The 25,126-nt window shown below is 33.1% G+C and overlaps 2 protein-coding genes across 3 annotated transcripts in view; both read right to left on the reverse strand.

Annotated features, from left to right (window-relative positions):
* Positions 1 to 25,126, reverse strand: part of LOC113502564 — a 137,842-nt gene that overhangs the window by 69,634 nt on the left and 43,082 nt on the right. For both annotated transcript variants that reach the window (XM_026884179.1, XM_026884178.1), the window contains exon 4: positions 6,740 to 6,848. In XM_026884179.1, coding sequence (XP_026739980.1) covers positions 6,740 to 6,848 — 109 coding nt within the window. The remainder of the gene's footprint in view (positions 1 to 6,739; positions 6,849 to 25,126) is intronic.
* On the reverse strand, positions 15,032 to 18,420 carry LOC113502565 (sodium channel protein Nach-like). Its single transcript, XM_026884180.1, has one exon. It carries the CDS (start codon positions 18,124 to 18,126, stop codon positions 16,693 to 16,695), a length of 1,434 nt encoding a protein of 477 aa, XP_026739981.1. The 5' UTR covers positions 18,127 to 18,420; the 3' UTR covers positions 15,032 to 16,692.

The following is a 25,126-nucleotide window of genomic DNA, read 5'->3' on the forward strand; positions in this document are numbered from 1 at the left end:
AAACAACAGAATTGAGTTTGCGCGTGAAACATCAAAGTGTTGTTTTAATGTAAATTAATGAACAATGGTTCATGGTAGAATAAAAACTCATAAAAATTAGGATACTGATTACTAAACACAGAAAAAGAAACTTGAAACTTTTTGACGTTGCATTAGCCATTTAAATATGCTACCACAATGTTTGCGAAGTCTAATTTTCCGCAGGTGCCGAAATACTCGCACATTTAATATTTTTGGAACAGCTTGCCTGAAACCTATTCCTTAAAGATTGCAATTTATGTCAGAGGTATCCAAGTATAAAATGTTTATTAAATTACAAAATCATGCCTTTGTGCCGCTACAAGGCTGCACTTCAAACATTCACGATATATGAGTGCAATATAAAAGGCTACGTTTCCTACACGTTATAAAATTCAATTGTGAAAAGGGGTTTAGAAGGTTTGTTGTGCACCGTAATCTTTAAATGAATTACCTCGATACTAAAAGTATAAAAAAGTCCTAATACATTTTGTATCGGCACCGCTCCGTGTAGGGGTAAAAAGCCATACACTCTCATACATAAAATATGTAAGAAATGAGAAAACGTGTCGGGTGAAGTCAGAGACAGACGGATGTAGGCGCATAAGGAAAACTGTTGATTACAGATGTACCTATGATTGTATACCACTTCGTTTATTAGCACAATTATGATAAATGATGTAGGTAATGTTCGTCTGGCTTTTGATTGATGGTTTTACCTTCAGAATGTCATTCACTAACAAGACAAACGAAAGCGAATTACTAACGATTTCATCCAGCGAAATTATTACGGCTGATTAAAAAAAACCTGCTTCAATTTGTTATTTTTTAATCCAACAATAGATGATAGATATAACACAGAATTATTGGAAATGGTCTCGACTAAAATTGTAAAGCTACTATTACAAGATTGGAACCACCTTTGTAGGGTTTCTATGAAAGACCCTGAAAGGCGCCTGGTGACTACTGGTACAATATTTTCCCTTTTATCTAAAGGTCGTAAATTAAATCTGCAGGACTCCTAAATATTATATTTACAGAAACTCAATTACTAAAATAGCTTTTTGGAGTGACGACTACGTCACTGACGACTGACACCGATAAATAAACGTAATTATTATCAGTAAGAGCTAAATTGAGATCTCAGTTTCAGACAACACAAGTCGAAGACTCAAGGGACTTTCATCCCAGTGAGTATTCTATCAAGATGTCGTGCGACCCACGGATTGCTTATGTGACCACAATAATGATTGCATGCCATCCCATTCGGTATCAAATGTACCGACCTATTGAAAACCCAAATCAATTTCTCCCGGGCAACGACCGCATTTATCTCTAATCCAGTAACTGAATCTAGTTCTGAAACAGGTTGTTTACGAAACAAATTTCACTAAAGAAAATGGATACTTTGATTAAAGCTGCCTGATAAATATCTTAATAGAAAATTTCGTGAATGCAAACCTGAACAAAGTAAAGCTACCTACAACTTATTCAGTTTAATAAAGTCCATTTTCTATTGTTTCTCTATTGAATAAAAGAGCGAATCACTGCTGCAGTAGTTCGAATATCTTCAAACAAAGGGAACTGAATTACAGTCAGAGGAACTGCACAAGGTACAGCGTTTTGCATTTGCTTACATATTTTCTATTGTTCTGTATGTGAGAGCTCTCTTATTTTTATTGCTACTGTGCCACCTGATGTTGAATAAAATAACATGAGCTCACTGGATTTTGGGACGACGTTTCGTATGTGAATTTTTATAGAATTGCTTGTAGCATCTTTATAATGTTTGCTTTGTGATTTAAAACTAGCAATAGCAAAATTTATGTTACCTTTGTTTATGTATCAAATAATGTGATGAATATACATTGTAAATTACTTAACATAAATGTTATTTACACAATATTGTTACGAACCGAATTTATATATAATTGATATTATTCAGTATAACCATTAGCAAAATTAATTCTGTTTACGTAAGTGGCTTGTCATTGGTCGTATAACATCATTTATAAACTATGCATGTATGATAATTATTATACGACTTTGCTTAAGCCTTAGGGAATGGCGCGCGTGACAGTTACGTGGTTCAAGGTGTCTAGGCATATTTTGATCTTAATTGGTATAGTGTGAAGGTAGGTTAATACGTAGCCCAAGCATCAAGTCCCCGAGGTACGGTGTAACGTAGGAAGGACACTTTTCGTTAGCCAAACATTCTCACGTTCCTTGTGAGTTATAATTGGCGACTGCTTACAAAATACACTGTTTGACTAAATATTTTTAAGACGTAGAATTTAAATGATAAAGTAACAAGAAATTGCTCATAATACCATCAGTGTTTGAACCAATCACCTTTACGAAACAGGTAAAAACTCACTTAAAAGCTACCTCTCAAAATTGATGCCTGATTTATTTCTGATAGCTTTTCTTGATTATACCGATCAAAAACTTTTCACAAATTTATTTGCGGGTTTATCTATAATTGACAAGAAATACTTTTAGTCATGATCTTGGGAACTTATCTTAATAATTCTTGCTCGAAAATTTATCATTAGTAAAGTTACACCTGAAAGTTTTTAAAGGAATAAAATGTCGGCCGTGTTTCTGGACAGTTTGGGACGGACTCTTGGGACGCTCTAAGTAGATTTTATTGGGACAAGTATGTAGATGGTGTAAGTTTCCTTTATACATATACTTATATGTATGTGTTTACTTACAAATACATTAAGGAGGTCTCATTCAAGACACGTAGTTTGTAAGTCCTCTTGGTATGTTTGACATTATTCAAAAGAGTTCCTTTGAAGTTTGAGTGCATCCTGTTTGATATTAAGGAGGATAGTTCAAAGAAGTTTATCCTCAATACAAAACTATTTACCCACACAAGAACGATTTATATCAGGTATAAACTTTGAATGACAATACAATATCAATACTGTTGATTTTACTACGTCAGCTGTACGGCCGGGATTTATTTTACTTTGCGGCTAACGAGTAACTTCCCTCAACAGTTTCCTACTGCATCACCCGAGGGGATCGAGCGTTCCTTTTATTTGCCTGTAATGGCAGAGTTAAGTGCCTTCGGATTTGATTCCTCGGGAATAATTGGATTGTCTCGTTTCAATTTATGAACTTGTTTTAAGCGAGCAGTCTTCAATAGACGTTAGAAAACAATTGCATGCTGTTGAATAAATTATTTAGATTTACAGTCTATTTGAGATTCACAAAGATTTCGAGGATTGTTTTATTTGAAACATACATAACTTATTGTTAAAGTTGACGAATGTAGAGGAATCTTATTGTATTTACATAAAAACAGATATCAATGTCGCACAGCTAATGCTTTAAACCTTTCAGGCCCATAAATTCTATATAAACAAATATAGTTTTCAGATTTTTTATCATTCCATTTAATTAAAATAAACAAACAGCTATCCAGGTGTCGGGTACGTCGCTAGTGTAGGCATCTGTTTCAAAAGCGAAGGCAGCACAGATGCGCTGACACGGCAACAAGGGATAAGCTTATTACTTCAACTTATTGGAGCGAAATGTTTGTTTGCAATTCGTGTTCATTTCACTCCATAATCTATGGGTATTTATTTTATGTTTTTACTTAAGTGGTTTGTTTTTTTTGACTTGTTCATTATTTAGTGGTTTCTTAGGTTTACGCGAATGTTAGACATTGAAATGAAACTACTTTTACGGATTTTATCGCGGTTTAATTTTAGTTTTTAGTTCCCGACGTTTCGAAACCTTTGCAGGTATCATTCATTATTATTTTTCAAATGTGATAAGATGAAAGTAAAAAGTGAACGTTTACCAGGTGAACCGGTACACAGGCTCTTGAAAATCTCGGTAAAGTTAATTTATTTACAACAATTACTGTAGTTTTAAAAATTCACTTAATGAATTGAAACAGCGATGAAAGCGGTGTATGTGTTTATATAAACATGTTTCGTCTTCAGGCTTTGATGGCTGAACCAATATTGATGAAATTTTGTGAAGAGCTAGCTGACACTCTGAGAACAAACAGTGCAACTTTTTACTCAACACCGTCAAAAGAGGGTATTGTTTTTGCAGCTATAATAAACTCGAAAGCGACTAATATGATATAATTTGTTAGAACTTTTGTATTTCAGAATAACAGGCCCGATAGTTTTTTGCTTACCGTAGGTTTTTAGCACGTCTATCACGTGTTGGATTTTCATAACATGTCGATACTTTACCGTTGATGTAGGTCAAATGTCTGCGAGTTTCATGATAAAAACAAAACCCTATAAATATTTTACCTAACTGTGTACCCAATTTGACATTCTTTTTATGTTATTAGAGCTTTTCTTTGCCGTCTTTCGCTTTATGGTTAGAACACGACTTTGTAAATTTAAATCTAATTTATGTTTTTAATTTCAGTTGTAGTAAATGCGAATTTATTTAAAAAAATGTGCGGGTCTATCGAGTGCAACTAGTCAAAGGAAATGTGATATAAAGAGAATAAATTAAATCCATGAACTTTGTCTTCTTTAATACTTTTCTTTACAACCTTTAATGCCAGAACAAAACAAGTTTTTATCCGCTGTTTTGCTTACAAGGAAAAATAAACGTACTGAAAAATTAAATTTATTAAATATTCAGCTATTCTCATTTTAACCTCAGTACAGACACATACAAATATATTGTGACGGCGTCACATTAACATAGCTGTCAAAGCCAAACGCTCTGAATCTTCGAATAATATTGCAATTGTAGAGAGATTGTAAATGGGACTAAGGTCTTGAGAAAGTAATCAGTAAATGTCAAATCTATGAATGAATCGTATATCTCGCCGCCTAGACTATTGAAGCAAAAGGCTTCAAAGGTGATGATTCAAAGATGATTTAGGAGTCTATTTTTAAAACTGCGGTTTGCTTGAACGTACATAATATATTTAGCCACGTAGAATATTGATGTAAGAGGCGATTGATTGTTCAAATATAATTTCTGGTTCTGTTTTTATAATTGTGGTTTGCTTAAATGCTAATAGGCAAAATAATTAACATAGAAAATAAAAATGCAAACAGTAACTCGGGTAGAATATTCGAAAAAGAACGTATGTTATCAAAAACGTTAGACCGTTCTTTTATTTAAATAAAATATACGTTTTTAAACTAAAGTACAAACGTTACTTCTATCAAGATACATAATATCTGCCCAAAAGAATTACGTAGACAGCACATTTTTACTCGGTTGTATCGTTTATTTACGGGTTAGGGTCCAACGTACCTGAGTTACGGACCCGTAGAGTTATGTCGGACCTTTGAGTAAATATGGCTTTCATTTATCTAGGCCTTTATTTAATTAGACACCTAATGTTATTAAATCCTGGCGAAGAGAGCTGTGACCCTTTATGGTCATTTTGGGGTTCGAGAATGTAATTTGGAGGAACGTTTAACATTTGAAAGACTTCAAGAGGTTGGAAAGTGTGAAACTATAATGTCAATAATAAGGTACTTAAAAAATGAAAGAGTACCTTGGTATGTTTAATAAATAAGCGACTGATTTGTATCAGTGGTATATTTGATTTGGTATTCTCATTTTTGTTTTACACTTTGATTTTCTATGGCGTTTAATTGTAAACTGGGGCTTACGCTGACTGGGGCAAGTACCAAAATAGTGAACAAAAAATAATAATTCAATCTTTGAAACCCTAGTTCACATAAATACCCTTTAATAAAAACCTTTGTTAAGTCCTAGCTACCGCATTAGGTTAAGTAACCTGTAATGGTTAATTAGTGTGATTATTAAATAAATAAATAAATAAATAAATAAATGAAAAAGAATCAAGTTTCACAATACTTTGTCTTAGCGTTTTATTGTTCGCCAAATCCTATTCCATTTATTAGCTTACTTAATAAGGAGGCAAAAATAATTGCTTATTCTGACTTTAGTGTAGAAGACAGGTCTAATAAGCTTGGAGTCTAGCTTGTAATCTTTGGCATTTAATTTTATATAGAAAGACACGTCTAATTAATAATGTTCAGTTAATTAAGTACGTGGAGTATTTTTATCTAAAGATAAGTTATTAATAAGATTGTAATTAAAAAGTCTAGCCACTATAATAATGACAGTTAATTAAAAAAAATAGATCGTTAAAACATTCTTATTCATGTAGGTAAAAGAGTCAAAAATGTGTGGAATGGTTTAGCAAATTTCGATTTTTAAATATAAATGCACGTCCAGTTGATATATTTGCGCACTTTTGAAATCGTATGTGTGCTTCACAAATTAAATTGGAGTAGAAAACCGGCTTAAACAAATCCCAATTTGTTTGTAGGGTTTAGCTGTAAGCTTTTCAATATTGCAGGGACTTTTCCTATTGATCTAATTGGTAGATGGACAACAATGCTAATTCGTTCAACAATAATATCACAAGGTATAGGTACAATAATATTACAAACGTCATATATATACACGTTAGGCTATTTATTGTGACAAAGTATATTTCGTTCGTAGCTCTTAGATGTTACTATGTCTAAGTTCTAAAATGCCGCAAAGCAAATGTATAAACTAAAACACGTTTATTAGCGTAGTTTGATATGCCACTGTATTCAACATTAAATTACAATTAAATTGTAAATAAATTAGCTCCTATGTAATTCGATGCCTGGTAGCTAGAGACGAAATTGAAAAAATAGCTTAATTTGCATTTTTTTTCTGTCTTTGTGGTTTGTAACTAATTACAGCATACCTTTCTTTCCTCAGCTCGCTGCTTCGCTTGCGGAAGTTCGCCACAAGGATCTGCATCTCCGATGAGTGTCTCTCGTACGCTTGCGAGAGCTGCGTCGTGAAGTCCACCACTAAAACAATACAACATCACGATTAAACTGAGAATTAAGATAAATACTGAAATGGGTTTGTATACAAAAAAAATGTTTTCATGGAACACACATACTAATCATGACGATTCGAGAGTTTAGGTAAAAGATTGTTTTTTGTTGAAGAGTAATTGTGTGTTGTTGATATCAGAATTAATTAATGGTTTTGGTTTTTGTCTTTCATTAAAAATACATATTTTAAAAAAGTGACTATGAAAACCATCAAAAGGAATCCAGATGTAAAAAAACCTTTATTTACTTCTTCATTCTGCACCAATACATTAATTTTCATGGTGATCCATTCGACACAAAAAATGACCACCGAAAATATTTCCCGATATTTTATGCGTTTTAATAACAACGCCTTGTTTTGCAGTAAGCATTTTCGTGTTTATAAAGATAATAAAACTGAATGTCCATCGGAATACACATAACACATGGTGTTCATTGGACCGGGGCGTGATGAATCCGTGAACACAGCCTTTGCTCTTCACAGAGACGGAGTGAGAAAAACATGTTTTTAAACAAATGAAAATTGACTAATTCTACGAACCACGCACCCTACGTTGCCTTGTACCAACACAATATGTTCTTCAAACTTTCCGGCCCTGTTTTTCAATAACTTTTCTAGAACATACCAAATTTACATGTGGGTATTTAATGTTCATAACTTAATATAAGTTTCCTATTGTTAAAGGCTATAAGAGTTCAATATATTGGTTCATTATAATGGAATCTAGCTTACGAGAGCCTAATTATACACTTTTACTTCACCGCAACACTGATCTAACTTTTATCGTGAACTTTCCTTTATGTTAAGTAGGTACCTTTATTCATGTAAAGTTTAGTACCTATAAATGGAATTATTAAGTAGGGAAGCATTTTCCTCGTACTTTTAATATTGGCTAGTAATATTTTCATAATTGGTAACAAGCATTTTTGGTTTATTTTCAGACTATCATTTTCCAATTCGTTGTTTTAACAAATTGCATTACGCTCAATGACTTCGGTAATCTACATTAATATACTACTTTATAGTTCATTAATTGCAGTTGGTTATCCAATAATTGGTTTATTTTTGATTTCGACAAAAGTTACATTTATTATCATTATAACAATTATTGTGGTCAATTTAACAGCACAGGGACAATATTCGGGATAAGGTAGTAATTTTTGTTTATATTAAATTGACTGCGAAATTTCCATAGTCAAAGGGGCATTCATTACCCATAATTATTGTGAAGAGTACCTTATTAAATTATTGTGATATTAAGCATTCAACACTTTGAATCTGTAAACATTTGTGCTTAGATTTCGGCCAAGCCACGAGACCGCAGCTTAGTACATTACAACCCAAATATATAATCGGTTTACGTGAAATGCCTACTGAACTGTATCGGATTAGCCTACCTCTTTGAAACAAGGAATGTGTCATAATCTAATTTGATTATCACAGGTCAATGAGTATATTTATGCTGGTAACATTTCGTTTGCTCGGTTTTTTGCTAAGCAAGGTAAATTAAGGAAAATTACTGTACCATTTATTTGTCAGCTGTTGGAGAAAGATCTGGAAAAGTTTGAAATGTACTGGTTTTAGAAATAAATCTGGCTTTTTATCATATCTTATTTTTAGATCGACTTAAAAAGTTTAAAGTCATTATCAAGTTAAAAAAGACTGGCAAAGACTTACGTCTGACTAGGAAAATTATTTTTCTTTTCAAGTCGTTTTGATAGGTTGTTGAAAATGTTTTATTTTGCTCACGGATATCAAGTAAACCTAAACAGATACAATGGTAATATTCAGCATGGTACCGTTAAATAAAGTGGTTTTGTCTGCAAAAGTTAATGCCGAGAAAAAAAATGTTTCGTCAATAAATCATTTTCAGCAAATTGAATACCAGATGAGAACATTTTGCGCGGGTTTCATGAATTATGAACGAAATATGTTAAATCGTCAAGATGTTACAATGTTCAGTGAGATCAATATCTCTAATACTGCGTAACGTTTTGTGTTAACTGACGTTTATTTTTAGGCTTAACCAAAGGGATTTGTGGCAAAAGATATTTTTATCATTTGTTTTTCACGGAGAAATGTTTTTCGATGTTAAAGGTGTAGCCGGTACTTTTTAAAATAGGTTTGAGTACAGTTAGGAACAGAAGTCAATCAACACTTTCAGATCAACTAAGATTCTGAAAACAATAACCTAATATTAAGACTGGGAACAAAATAGTTTAAGCACTAAAATGCTGCTAAAAACTTGCTTGTGTTAGATTTTAAATATTTTTACGGTAAATCTCAATTTACTCGTAGAACTTAGTTCCTGAGCGTACCTTTAATAGGCGCCAAGAGAAAGGACTTTCTCTTGGCGCCTATTAAAGTTTGGCCGAGACAGGAAGATCTAAAAGTTTACACCGAAAACGACATAAAATAAAAAATAAAGTTGAAAAGTCTTCTGTCCAAGTTTCGAGACGCCCGTGACCGAATGAAGGCATTCGATTCTGAATATTTTATAAACTTAAGTACGGTCCCAAGAACTTTGAAAAGTTTATAAACTAATGCATAAAAACGAGGGACGGTTTTATGTAGATTTATGCATCAGTAAATAAATAAAAAAAGAGTCAAGCGCGTGTTGGTCTCTCGACACAGAGGGTGCCGTTGAAATAGGTTAAAGAAAAGCAAATTAGCCAAACAATTGTCCTCCATTATTATGAACGTAGCAACCGTTGCATAGCATCAATTATTACTTTTTCTAGTAAAAGCGGCAACGCAAATAAATGACAAGAACAAATATCAACTAAGTATATATATAAGTAAGTATATCACAGTTCTTGGTGACAGACGGACAGATGGCCAGACATACAGGCGGAAGAACAGACAGACAGGGGAGAGGTAACAACCGTTCCTACCCTTCGGATACGGACCTCTAAAAATGGTAGGCTCGTAAACATGTAGCCTGGTAGGTACACATTTTGCGCAGCCATATTCACGATGACATTGAAGTTTTTGAAGTGATCGGTCTTGTTCAACATTATATTCGCATTAATGCCAATTTCCAAATTTATTACACTGTAACGGAGCACGTTTTTGAGACATTTAGTGTATTGGTTTTTATATAGGACGACTCGTAAGTTGTACCTTCCTGTCCAATACATTAGCTATATTTTTATGAGTTATGATGTCACGGCAAAGTCGGAAGACAACAATTGAAGGATGTGAAGTGTGTGAATATCTGTATTATTATTGAAATAAGATCTATTTTCCTGTTTATATGAATCTTCCTGTATGATAGATTTGTTTACGTAACAAAAACCCCAATTAGTATTGTTTATTCAGGAAAAAAAATATTCAAAGGTTAATAGCGATTTATTAGTAATTGTGGGGAGAAAATGTTTTTACACACATTTTGAAATAGCTTGCTATTGTTATGAGTAATTGTAGACAAGTGTTGTCACACCCACACATACATCCACGTGATAAAAACACATTTTCATATTTTACCTATTTTCATGGAAACAGTTACAGATATTACAGATCAAAACAGTTAAAGTTAGATAGTATCAAGTTGCCCGTAATTAATATTAATTCGGTGGTTATAGTCCAATAATTAGTTTCTCGCTGCGAAGCTTTGTCCAATAAAGTTGCATTGAAATAGAACATGAACTGGTTCAATTTTGGTTTTCAACTTAGATCATAATGGAGCAGAGCATTTATATTAAACAAACATTACGTAGGTGGATAGAAACATCACTAATTGTCAGCTTGCGTTGGAGTCGGATCTCCGAAATAAAATCTGATGAATACAGGGCGGACGTTTTTATAGGGAGAGTGACATTTGTTCCATTAATACCTACGACGATATACATTTTCTGAATCACAATGATAAGTTTCTATAACCACGCCCTTACGCGTCACAAAATATCACCCAACCCATTTATAGTACCTACATGCGTATAGCCGAAGATACAAGCACGCATAAATATCTAAAAGCTTTATAGGTACAACAAAACCGGAGGTCAGAAAGTTAAAAATAAATTGAAATGTACATACGGCATACGTGTACTGCCTAAACGTATGTAGGGAGGACCCAAACATGTCGCTAAAGTTCTTTCAAACGGATCCTTCCCATTGAGCAATCCAATTCAATTCGCGGATACCGTTCCGTCAGCTGTTCTATTGTGAATTTTAAAACAATTCACAAAGGGATGCCGAATAAACCGACATTTCTTTAGAACAACGTGAACCACAAAACAGTTGGACGAGATGGCTTGAATAATACAGTTTGCGAGTCGGAGTAGACAGTTAGGTCAATCACTCGCCTTGTTTAACCAATCTGCAGGTAAAATTAATCTGGAACCGCGAGACTATCTAATTAGCAACACGCTATGCGGTTACAATTTACTTTGTGATTAACGGCTTAGCTATGTCAAAGGGATTTGTTATTAAAATCACAGTATAAAATCAAAAAGTTCTGGACATTGAAATTTAATATTTATATTGAAAAATTACTGTGGCAACTTCATCTGAATTAAAACACAATTAAATTGCTGCGAATTATAAATATGGAACTCGTTATTTCAACACGTCAGCACGTAGAAACTACATGTTTTGTTCATATTTTAGTAAGAACCAGTGAACATTGAAGTTTTTTCAAAAATTCAGTTAGCTTCAGAGCAGGCTTTTAGCTTCAACGGACTATGAGCATGTTAAGCAATTAGTTCAACGGCTTTATACTGCTTTGTTTCCAATTGTTTTAGTTTTACAAGCTGGGGTAAAAACGAGGAAAACTAGGAAGTTGATAATTAAGTTATTAGTTATATGATATATGAAAATCCTGAAAGGGTAAAAATGTTGTAACCTTATTAGTTATTTTATTTTGAAGTCGTTTGGGCCTTAACGTTGCGGACATGGGGATTAAGTGCAAGAGTTCTTTATAAAGAACTCGCAAAGCGCTTATGAACTACACCCGTTATCAGAAAGATGTTTCTTTTTAATTTGGCATCATTGCCTTTCATAACATCGCAAAACATTCCTGGACATTTCAATAAATTGTTTATATTTTGAATACGTTAATCAGCCGTAATGTCTTTCATCTGTTATTTAACCTTTTCAATCTCAGACATAATATTTAATTAATTAAGATTTTTTTAATTAGTTAGCAAATTGTTTTGGAATGAAAGGACTGAAAATGTTTGGGTAACATGCAAAGGCACTTTGATTGTGACTCCATGCATAAACATATACTTATTTTTGATAATTATTCTACTACATAATGTAGACCGTTACTTTTAATAATTATTATTACTCAGACCTTTATGCCCGGGCATTTACTTAACGAATAGAGACGTTCCTAATCATAAAATTATAACTGAGATAGGTAAAGAAGAATAAAACAATGATTTGTGTTTAATAAGCCAAGTCAGAAAATTCTCTTTTATAATTATTTTGTTACTACTTTGAAAAAAAATATATTTTTATATGAAAAATTTTACTTGAAATGAAACTAACGTACGGAACAACTACACGTACATTAACAAACGGACGTTCGGATTTTATCGCGGTTTAATTTTTGGTTTTTAGTTCCCGACGTTTCGAAACCTTTGCAGGTATCATGGTCACGGGCAGACTGATTTACTTTACTTGATTTAGGTCAAAATATAACTTCATTGTTTTTGTTAATTAAGATAAATGGTTCTAATCATGATGGGCAGTTCACGGCCAGTTTAGTGATAGCGGTCATAACAGCCTCCATTACATAACGAGGTGCTTAGCTACTGCTTGTTTCAACGTACCAAATTCAAATATTATTTTTAAATCATGATTTTATCTGTGTGTGAGATTCATAAGTGTTGAACAATGTTTCGATTTTATAAATGTTTTGTTGTCACTGACTAAAGGAAAAATATATAGGTACTTTTTGAACACTAGTCGAAAAAAACTGTCTGATTTATTAAAGTAATTTAGTTTTACGTCGAATTTCAAGATAGGACTTTCATCTTACCTATCGTATCATCGCACTTGATCTATAAACAAAAGAAATAAGTATCTCAAAGATTACTTGTCTTATTACTAAAAATATAAGAGAAAGTATCGGGCAAAAGGTAGTTTCTAATAGCTTTAATATAAACGTTTCCTAATTCTGTCATATAGTAACAAAAAATACATGTTTACTTCATAATTTTTTTTTGTTTGCAAACGCTAGTGAAAAGAGCGGAAATCTTATTATTGTAACGTTAGTGTTGTAATGTTGATAGCGTGATGTACCTAAGTATCCAACACCACAACGTGTGACCCTATGGGTTTATTATTAAAGCCATCTGGAAGGAAAACGACACGTTTTGTGCTCTTACGCGAAACGTGCGAAAACGACTACATTCTCCGGTTTGATCATAAAGACACGGTAGCGACATAAAATGTTGCATTACGTGTTTACCAAAATTAATGATAACATAATTACCGTCGTAATTATCGTATAAATCTAGATAATATTATTATAGTTTGGTTTGGCAGATTCATACCCACCTATGTAATAAACCTGATGTGATAAAACACAGCGAGAAACCTTGGAAGCGTAAGTGGTTATTGTAAAATGTTATAAATGCCTTGTTTTAAGACAAACACCGTAACGACCATTTGATCAGTTATGATTTAAATTTCATTCGATTATAAACACAAAAGTTATTTAATTTATTCTTATTTATTATTCAACACAAAAATATCACAATAAAAGATGTACAAAGGCCAGCTTAATAAAACTTGAGTATTCTTCCAGCAAACCTTTGGAAGAGAGCAGAAATAAAATAAGACAGACAATTCAATCAAAGTAAAAATATTGTTCCGAGATTTGTATTTCCATTTTAACTTGTTTGAATGCCATGTTAAGTGATCTTACTCTATTGTTGGACACGATTTTAGATTTCTTCTTCGAACATTTTTATGAATATTTTAAAAAGAAAAAATACCAAGCTGGTTGAATTTAAGATTGGCTGTCCTTGCTGACTATTGATTGACCTTTGAGTGAACGTAACCCGCAATTCAATAACATAAACTCAGTCTCGGAGGGATTCGGGTTATCAAACGCTCAATAGGTGCTAAAATTTCAGTAAACTCAGGTCTCTTAAGAACACGTGAAACTTGAGCTGAGTTTCCATTTAGAAAATCTCAAAGGTAATATCTACTCACTTACTCAGTTCGAAAAGTTTTTATGTCATCGCCAGACTTTTGACAAATCTTTGAATAATTTAAGTTACTGAAACAACATTTCGGGGAAAGTTGTATGAATGTGAAAGTAATTATTTGCTGCAAGCGATAAAAAGTTTTGTTAAATAAGAGATTGTTTTCGGGACATTATTTTCGGATGATTATTAAACCGTAAAATCTGTAACCAACATCCACAGCTTTTTTTAACGCAAAAGCAATATGAATTGAATATTTTCATATTTTGAATTGCGGTTTTTATGTACGTATATGTGTGTATATGTCTAGATGAAGGTCGATTTCAACACTTAATTAAGTACCTATTAATGTGACTTTTTCAAAGTTATGTGCATTATTGTAAGACACCACCAACAAACAAAAAAAAACATCGCGAGATCGCGAACACGTAAAGAACGTAGCGTGGTGATCAGTGCTCAAAACTTCTTCACATAGGAAAAAGGCCTACCTGTGCCTAACAGTAGGACATTAAAGGCTGGTATTAGTTAGTTTGGATAAGTCCTAATACTGAGAATTTAGCAATTCTCTATTGAATGTACACAAATGAATGCGATCCTCACACGATGAGTTCAGAGAATTCATGTAATAACGTAATTGTGTGTCATGAAATGCACGATGTTCATTACAGCATCTGCTGAAATTAGACATTTTAGAATACCTGGAATTTAGTAAACCAGGAATAGTATTTGGGGACTGTTGCGGCAGTTCTTTTTTCATTTGTCAATTTAATACCTAGGAATTTATAACGAATAATAGAAAAAACTTATTTAAATATTAACTTCACAAAAATATTAAAATCCAAGAAGTGCGTAATAAACGTTAAGCTTTTAGCGTTCATAAAAATCCTTTCAAACTCTCATAAAAGGTATAATTATTGTATTAACTCGAAAAACAGACACGAAAATATTTTATCACATACCCAACGTAATTTTATTGTACAGTAATTATCATTTTTGTGTGTTTTAATTTAGAGTGAAAGTCGTAAAATTATGTAAAGTACAGGTAGAGCTGCGCCCTGCTCACGTTTTAACTTTGTAATAAAGTATTTAATAATACGTAGGGCCCGCAAATAGAGGTTAGTCCCTATGGCTTTGCCTTCCAATTCAAGTCATCGGAAAGTCGTGGGAGTAGTCACAAAAAATGTGGCTGAAGGCAATACAGAGTTCATTCCAAATCTTCACAAACAAAAGAATATCTATAGATCTATAAATCTTTTCGAGGCTTTACTCAAAAATCTTACGATTTTCGTTTTTCAATAGACGCCTCTTACATCGTAAGCTAGAAGGAAATGTTCCCAACGTTTGGCTAAAGGATCTGATTCCAAATCTTGTGGTTTTGACGCCTCATCCCTGTACCAAAGCCCATTTTGCTAAAGAAGGGTAAGCTTTATATTATATTAAATATTTAATGTCAAGAACACGTATTAATAAATTAAGATTTGCAAAGCAGCTTTTCTTGTTTAGAGGTAAATTTAATTGGTTATATTAAATTCATAATATAATACATAAAGGATTATTCCTTCACGTTTACGACTACCTCCCAAGCAGGACCGCTATGAAAGTGAGAGAGCGCCCTGCGTAACGTAGAGCGAAGTTCTAGTTCATAACATTGTGGATTTAAAAGATAGTGATTTAAAAAAACTCTTTACTTAAACAAAATAAAATAGAAAACATAAGAAAGCAATCTAAGTTAAATCATTTCAAAGTTTTATCTTGAACAATCATGTTCCTGTTTTGTGTTAGGGCAATTTAACATATTAAGATTGTGGCAAAGTGATAAACAACCGGAAAATGAAATAGCAAAATGTTCGTCCGCATTTTAAATATGTTTACATTAAAGCCCATTTTTACTTTTAAAATATTCTGTCTTTTATCTAAATGAATATTCATTGGACCTTTTACGAATTGTATTGTGTTCTTAGCCTTTTTTGGAAGACTTTTTTTGTTGCATGGAACTATGAAAATATGCTCGAGGACTTTTCAATTGTTTTCCATGATGAAACCTTTTATGTTTTATCCACGGAATCAACCGCAATTGAAATAGAAAACAAAACAAGTATGAATTCAAATCACGTACGAATAAAAAATGCCGCTTGTATGTTTATGAATTAAATATTTTTGTAAAAGCTCTAACCGTTGTATTGGACACTACTGGGCGATCGGTAAACCCCGAGATTTACCGCTCAACTTAACCGTACAATGGTTTTCTAGAAATTGTTTATATTGTTTCACAACATGTTGTATTAGGACTAAAGTAAGGGACAAGGTTTAAATAAGTACGTAAATAAAGATATTGGAAACGTTTTTCGTCTTATCTAAAAAACAACAGGAGTTCGTTCTTCAAAAAATATATTATTATTTATTATTAGTGATGAAAGGGGAAGTTGGTGCTCAACAAAAGTTATACGCTGACTTCGTCGGTACTGGGTTCGGACGAATAGATTTAGCCGAGATGTCTGCTCGTAGCCGGCATTGATAAGTTTCTCCGGCAAATTCAATACACACTATCTACATAATCTATGCGCATGCTAACGTTTACAATGTTTGTTTCGTCAATAAGCTTATGTAATACATTTGGGATGTAACACCTAATAGCAGTACAGATTAAGTGCATTCAAGCAAATGCCCATCGCTTAAAACACAAATAGTATATGATTTCGACGATTGAGAGCAATGAACCTCCGAAGCACAGTCCGAAGCAGTTTCCCATGGCAACGACCAAATCCAGAGTAGTGCGAGCGACCTGTCGTGTAACCCTCTGGTAAGGGATGTTATTTAATATAAACCGAGCAGGCTTCACCTTCAGATCAAATTCAGGCTCAACTAATTTCTTCGACACCACATTATAATCCGGTTCTGTACACGAAGGTAAACAATCACAATCTAACCCTGTCTCGTTCGTGCCCGGAACTTGTAGCTTTCTTAGTATTTTGTAGTGTTTCGTCAAACACTTCAATCCCTCCAAACCACAATATCGATCTTTGTATTGGACCGGAGATAAGTGATGTGTACAGTTACAAAGGTTCAATTGAGCTTCAATCCGACACTGAATAATACAAACCGAGTAGCTGTATTGTTGGAAGGCAATATAGCTCGCAGGAACCTCGTCAGGAAATCTACACTGGCGTACCTCGGGAACTATCAGCGGTACCTCCGGCTCATTCACTACGTCCATAATTGAAAACCTGACCGTTGCTTCTGATCCATACGGCGTTATGATTCGCCGATCATATTCCATGTTCCAAAACGGTATATCCTCAGGTGAATGAATAAATGATTCGTAATCTTGTGATAATGATATTTCTAAAACACCTGCCTCGGATTTTTTCGACAGAGCAGTCGTAAAAAACATTTTCTTTAGCCCTCCAACGTGCTTGTTATTATTTGAGTAACAGGTACCAAATTCCGTTTGAAGAGGTCGAAAATATTTACAACAGTTAATGATTCGGCCGTTCCACTCACAGGATAGGAACAAATCTTTGCAGGACGATCGAAATGTTGCAGCAATTTGCGAATAATCAGATGAAATGACAGTGTCGTTAGTATTCTTAGATAGGCAACTGTAGCATGTTCCACCGAAGAATACAATTTCGGTTAGGAAACGATCGTACTTTCCCTCCTCGTACACGTCAAGCCGTTTGCTAAGTTTCCAAAGTTTTTCGATGTTCGCTACCTCGCAGACAGTGACGGATGCGAATGTTGTGTTCCAGTCGAGGTAATCAGTGCGGCTCGTGAAGCGTATGGTGTTCTCTTGGTAGTGGTCGTAGTATTGACGTATGGTGGCGACAGCGATGATCCAAATTTGTACGTAGATGACAAGATATATGAATCTGAATACAAAGTGAACATCTTTACGTACGAGATAACTGGGCCCGTGTACTGTGAGATTTCTGAAGGTATATTTTAATCTGTGACAGAACAACCTTGTATGCTCTTTAATTTTTCCCCATAAAGTAAGCTCCATATTGCGATAGTGTAGTACTGTTGCAAATGTAATCAAAAGTGGAATAGAGGTATAAGAATAAAAGCCGTTGTTTATATACTGCATAGATTTTAACGGACACACGAAAGGAATCCATTTGCCTAATGTTTTGGATGTACTGGTTATACAAATAACTGTAATTATTGTGGTATAATGGCATATTATACAAGCTAGGCAGTGAACACACCGTTATAAGAAATGTTTAATTCTTACTTTGTTCAATGCACATAAAGAGAATCAATGATAAGAAACCTTTTACGTGAAAAGTTTTGTGTGTTTTGTGTTTTTAGTGAGGCGAAAATATTGAAAAACTAATTAGTACTAAAATACTAATTTGCTTTATCCCCAATATAAATTGAAAGTGTTTCATCTCTACAAAGGTAAAAAGTAAAAAATCGGTGTGAGTCAGACTTAAGACAGAAAAAAATGGCAATCAAAATGGATCACCCATCAAATTAAACAAATACATTGCTCAACCTCGATCTTTAGTTTTAGTATTTGTTTTAATAACGGGAACAGGAATACGTGATCTGTAAGTTTCAACTGTCGGCATATTAGCATCAATGTTATTGATGAGATTTTGCCTGATGACAGAGGGTTATACAGAGGTGCCTCAGTAACATGGTTACGCTTCTACCTTTAATCATATCTAAAGAACACAACGAGGCTTTTCTAATTTATTTCTATTGCTTACCCCAATATAAATCTGAACTACGGACTAAAGGATTTATTTCAATTTTTCTACGGTAGAGTATGCACTCTAGAGACCTATAAATCAAAAGAAGAAATTGCAATCTCAGTTTCTTTGAAATCAACCCCATTGAGACGCTTAGTTATTATAACTTGCTATTGCATTTTAGAAACAAGTAAAAGAGTTACTGCTACTGTACTTTCGATTTTTTTTTGTTAATTAGGTCAATTATTTGTTAAACGCTAAGCTTAGACAATCTTTCGTTTTAAGTATTCTATCAGCTATGGATTTTTCGGCTAGGAAAATATTTTCACATGTTATTCGTACATAATATGTCATAATTATTAATAAGAGAAAATCAATTCTAGTTCATCGATGGATTATATTTATCAAATAATTATTGAACGGCCATATGTTAAGATCAATTGACTAGAGGCCATAAAATAAAATAATAAAAAAATCATTTGAAAACTAAAACTATGTAATCACGCCTTAAGCTACATAAATGGTTTGTTATAAAGAGTCCATTTTAGGTAAAATGGAACATTTAGTGTGGTACGGACCCTGATTATTATCTATCGGCTTTTAGTATAAACAGAGCCGACTTAATAGTCAGGAAACGCTGCCCGGTGATTACTTAGATCTAAGAGATTTACTCTTATACCACGTCTTGGGGGAATTTACGGGAAATTTTATCCTTTAGCAGGCTTTCCTAGGTAATATATCTGCGGGCAATAAAAGACGTTGGCTCGGCTTAATAAAACCTCTCCTACGTAAAACCTACAAAGCATACACGTAGTTTATTAACAAGAAATTAATGATTGCCTGACTTAAGCTACAATTTGCGTGACACAACGTACTTTTTAACATAAAATTGTAAAATGCAAATATATTGCAAAATATAGAATATAGGAAAACTCGTTGATTGGAAAACAGACGTCACGATTTGTTAAGCAGGATTATCTCGTGACATAAGCTCCCGCTTCTTCGCTTAAAGTGATCGTTCTACTAATAACTTTCTAACTTAAAATATTTGGTTTCCACAATATTGAACGGTAGGTAATTTAAGCATAAAATTTTATTGTTGACTCTATGCGAAATGTAGAAAGGGTGAAGAGGTGAGAATGGTATTATTTATTTTCAATAAAATCATAATAATATTAGCAAGCCAATACGCGTGTTATAGTCTGTTATTTTTATTAAAAAAAAATACGAGATTGGCGACTATAGAGCACTTTATGAAAGAAAAAACACAAAACTCGGTGTCGCCCGGCCTGTGCTAATTTCAATACTAAGTCATTTTAAATACCTCCGATAGATTTCAGGACTTCAACCTTTTTTTTCGTCAGATTATCATAGCATTGGAAGTCGAAATAGTTTCTGAGTAAATGTCACCGTTTGTAATTCGATTTCCTTGCTTGAATCAGGCGGTTTCAGTAAGACGAAACTTCATGATAAATGGATGAGTTTTCCAAACAAACTTTGATGTCTAAACGATTCATAATTGTTAAAAGAAAGTTTATCTATAATTGATTTATTTTCGGAATAACATAGCGACATTTTTCTACTATTAATACTGTGTATTATAATATATATTTTATAAATTATTTATGTTCTTTGACGATACACAATACTTTAATTCTTATAAAAAGCCATTTTCGCAGTCTGATATTTTGTTGAATGAGTTTTTAATTCTAAAATTATAACTAATATGAATAGCTACGGTTATATTTAGAAGAACAGTTTTGAACCTTTTAGAAAATAAATAATATTAGCTAAAAGACAATGACCGAAATTGTAGTCTATTTTAGCCGAATAGACTAATTTTTTTAGCACTTTTTTACAAGAGATTTTTCAATACTGCCTACAGTTACAAAACATATTTTAACAAAACGAGAGTAAAATAAACTGCTTAGTAAAATAAAGAGTAATACTTAATTGAAATCAGAATCGAATTCCCTATGTTGAGAGCAAAGTGTTCTTATACGTTTAAATTTATAAACGTCGCGTCGTCAAACGAGCTTTTCGAATTTCTATTATGAAATCCAATTACTGTAGGATTTACGGGCCTAATCCAGCCATCCAAAATGAAGTGTGGACTTTATGAGCAAAATATTGACACATTTATTGCATAACTAAGTTTGTTTATATGTAGTGCTCTTTGGTGAAAGAATACGTTTATTTAATTTAAAAAAATGATTTACATATCGCGACATCGATTTATGACAAGTCTTTACTTGAGAAAATTTAGCTTTCTAGTCTTATATTTTGTGCGAGTGAAATATTTGCGCTCATTTTTTGCCAGCCCTAAACAACGATGGTGCAGTAATTTTTCTATTTAAATTGTTAAGTCACCTATAATTACATTTCCCATGGGTTTTATGAATCCAGAATTTCTGCGCTCGACAAAGTAGGTCAAAGCGAAGTTGGTATTCATTCGTGCATACTTAAGTTAATTTAGTTAGGCGGTGAAAAGACAAATAAGCCTGGTTTTGGCTGCTAAGAAACAAGTACCAAGTGTATTATGTAGCATGTTGGAAGATTATACACAAATGCGCGAAGAATATGAAAATTCAGTAAGGATCGCTAAAAGAAAAGACTCTCGTCTGTTTTCCTTCCTTGAATCACAATTTGTATACGTAAGTGAGTCGCGAGACTGATGAAATTGTGTCTTGAATAAAAAGGCTATACAATAAAAACAAAATTCTTTACGAAATTATTCGTAAAAATAATTACGTGAATGCTTCTTTAAAAATAAGAATCTGAAACAACACTTTTACTGTCATTTATTTAGTAATATAATCGATAAAACAAACACGTATTTTAGAAACAGAACCGATTACGTGCAAGACACTCAGGAATCCATACCAATAAGGTAATGATAAACCAATCTGTGGGGTGACTAATTTATAATCGTGACAACCGTTGCTTAACCTGGCTCTCTATTTTAAGTATTTGTTGTTATAGCGGCAGTAAAACACATCGTCTGTGAAATTTAAAACAGCCTAGCAATCACGGTTCAAGATATACGTCTTGGTGATGAACGGATGGATAGACATAGCGGAGCGTCAATAATAGGGTTCCGTACCCAAAAGGTGAATACGGAATCCTATTATAGGAAATTCGATATATTAAAAAAGGTACCGTTTTTTTTTAGTAACGAGTAATGTAACGCACTAATACTATTAAAATTCAAACTTGGTATTCTTCGTAGCATAGTCAATAGAAAGCTTTTTGCGGGGTTAAGCTGAGCTTAGAGCTTGCTTGAATAATGGCCAGTACTTTAGCCCTTGGTATAGATATTACAGCCTGATTCATGAATAAAACCAGTAAGATTAAAAAAAATCGTAGGTTGAAAACAAATGTTTTGTTAATATTCTTTCAGGCCTCTTACCAATTTATTTTGGGTTTAATAATATCATAAATACCTTTGCCTTTTAAAACAATTTTTAAATGATGGTATTTTTTTTATATGAATAGTATAATCAACAGACCATTTTCTCTATCTGTATTTTTTTTATTCTCCCCTCTAGAATAATAATTACTTTTCCATGATCAGGAAAAATAATTATTGAAATATAAGAATTTAAAATAATATTTTTTTTTTGTATTTTAAAGGATCATATTCATATAGGAAGCAACGGTACTGATTGTTCAGGTAGGTATAATAATCGATTACCGTTGCTACGTGCAATCATCGAATTAATTCATCCTTCCTTGAAACCCAATGCCCGGTAATCCATTAATTTGTGTAATCATAACGTACGTACGTAGGTAAATTGCAAGCTTGATGAGCTAATTATCATTACTTGATATGTTTAATACTCGTATTATTGATGATATTTTCAAGCACTTTGTTAGAAAATAAATGAATGCAGATCTTTCAGTGCTGGACAAAGGTCTTTTCAATTAATATGAAGAACATGATTGAACTTTTTTGTTATTTTTTTCTTTTATTACAAATTCGTGCGCGTAAAAGTAGGTACTGACGCTAGGGTTGCAAGCAAAATTATTATCTGAAGCAAAATCAAAGATTTTTCTTAATTATTGATGTAAAAGATGATTTATAAAGATCGACATGATACATTTTCACCTCAAAGTAAGACAATCCGAAGTATAAAGTGAAACTAAGGAAACTCGCAAACTGGATGATGTATGCAGAACTTGTAAGTAACTGAGTTAGATATGGTAGCCAACTGTTAGATTTCTAAGACTTTTAGAAGCTCCAGTTTATGCTCAAGACATGGTAGATCAGCACGGAATTAGGAAATGTTTGCTTGAGAATACGCTAATACAGAGAAATTGCTAAGGTCATTCTCATCTAATTAAATTAATAAATGTGGAAAAAATACTTTTACCTAAAACAATTACAGAAATGTTTGAAACCCTGAATGAAATAATGTTACGATATTAAATCAAATCGATTGTGAAACTAATCTATACTAATATATAAAGCTGAAGAGTTTGTTTGTTTGTTTGAACGCGCTAATCTCAGGAACTACTGGTCCAAATTGAAAAAATATTTTTGTGTTGAATAGACCACTCATCGAGGAAGGTTTAAGGCTATAAATCATTACGCTGCGACTAATAGGAGCGAAGATACAATGGAAAATGTGAAAAAAAACAGGGCAGGTATAAATCATAACTTATATTATTACCTTCTACCCACGGGGACGAAGTCGCGGGCAACAGCTATAATTATTTTTTGATAACATACCAGAAATCGGCTACTTAACTAATTACACGAGACAAATGACAAACGTCCGGTGCGAACCAAACTATACAGACCATAACCACTACTTTGGGTAGACTGAAATAAGGGAGACAGCAATAGAAACGGACCTGATAATTAATTCATGAGCGTAATAAATTGACCAAATTTAATTTGCTAATGCGTCTCTTTGTGAAATGAATTCCACAAGCCGTTGTCAGCTTTCAATTTAATAGTTGGACATTTTATTTGATGAGTAATGACGCCAGGGATTCGAAACATTTAACTACAAGTTGCTTTCGCAAGTGAACAGGGTGTTGTATTTACGTAATGGTAATCATATAGTGTTGACACGTTCACTCAGACTCCTCAGACATTGTATTAAGTGTCAACCGCTTCTTAGCACTGACTGGAAATGTTAACAAGAGTACGTGAACAATAAACAACCCCCTGTATAAACGGATTACCATACAAAGGTAGGTTGTTAGTGCGTACTGGAGTAAACCACAACTGCCAGCTGTCAAATACAAGTGAACGCATTATTGAAATTTCTAATTGTTTAATTAACTTTGCTCGTTTCTTGAAATTACATATGTAATAGGATTAGAATTAAATGTTCTCTTGCTGAGAGTTTGCATGTTATGGATTAACCCTCAGACACGTTTAATTATCTTTGTCTAGCTGTGTTCCCTTTATTCTGATGTTGGAATACCGTTGGTAAAGCAATTGATAAGTCCGTTTGTATTATATTTCTGTAATTGGTCATACATACGAGTATCTTAAAGTTATTTCAAAATATTTTTCTACTTTTAGTTTTTGAGGAGCAGGTTTTGTTTTCATCGCTGAGTCATGTATATTTTGTTTCCCATTCATCAAGAACAAAAGAAAAACGTATGTGTGTACAAAAAGTTTTTGTCCTTATCTCGGCCCCAACCTACATGAATACGACTTTTCAAAGTGCGTGAGAAACAAAACATGTGTCACGTTATTAATTTTTGTAGTTTTTCTGAGAGATTTTTTAATAAACTTTTATAAGTTTGTTTGTCAATAATTTAAATTATATATTATTAAACTACCTATATCTACATTATGTATTCTGTCAATAATTAATTGTAAATATCGAAGTAACTACAGCTGCATTTTTAAATATTGTAAGGAAATTAGTGTTGAATAATTCACACACTCGAATTGCACTGAATGTCACTACTTAAAATAAAAACCTTTTGATATTCCTTTTATACAACAAGATTTCTCTTATGCGTAAAATATACCATATTAATCTGCAGGACGTCAATTTGTCACAAACACCAAGCCGATCACAGTCAAAGCTGAAAAGACTGAAATGCTTACTCAATATATTGGTATTCGAGTTATTTGCATGTCCAGGCATACATTGATTGAAATGAAAATGACCAAAGGAAATTGCAATACTCTTTTCGGAGGAAACGCTCATAAAATACTATAAAATAAATTAAACGTGTAATTAGAGTGGTTTTTAAATAAAAACTTTTTGGTTTCGTACTGAATAAATGGAAGGCCTCTTGTAGCAAAGAAATCTCTGATACCCATGACTTTTGTCTCTAACTGACTTGTTTACTAAGTCCCATGGTTTCTATGGCGGTAGCAGCTTTGAAAATACATAACTTATTACATCAACTTGAATG

Source organism: Trichoplusia ni, chromosome 17 (genome assembly GCF_003590095.1).
Source record: "Trichoplusia ni isolate ovarian cell line Hi5 chromosome 17, tn1, whole genome shotgun sequence".
Taxonomy (NCBI): Eukaryota; Metazoa; Arthropoda; class Insecta; order Lepidoptera; family Noctuidae; genus Trichoplusia; species Trichoplusia ni.

Bases quoted from the DNA above. Each gene is read 5' to 3' on its own strand.
- LOC113502565 (XM_026884180.1), bottom strand. From the start codon at position 18,126: ATGCAGTATATAAACAACGGCTTTTATTCTTATACCTCTATTCCACTT.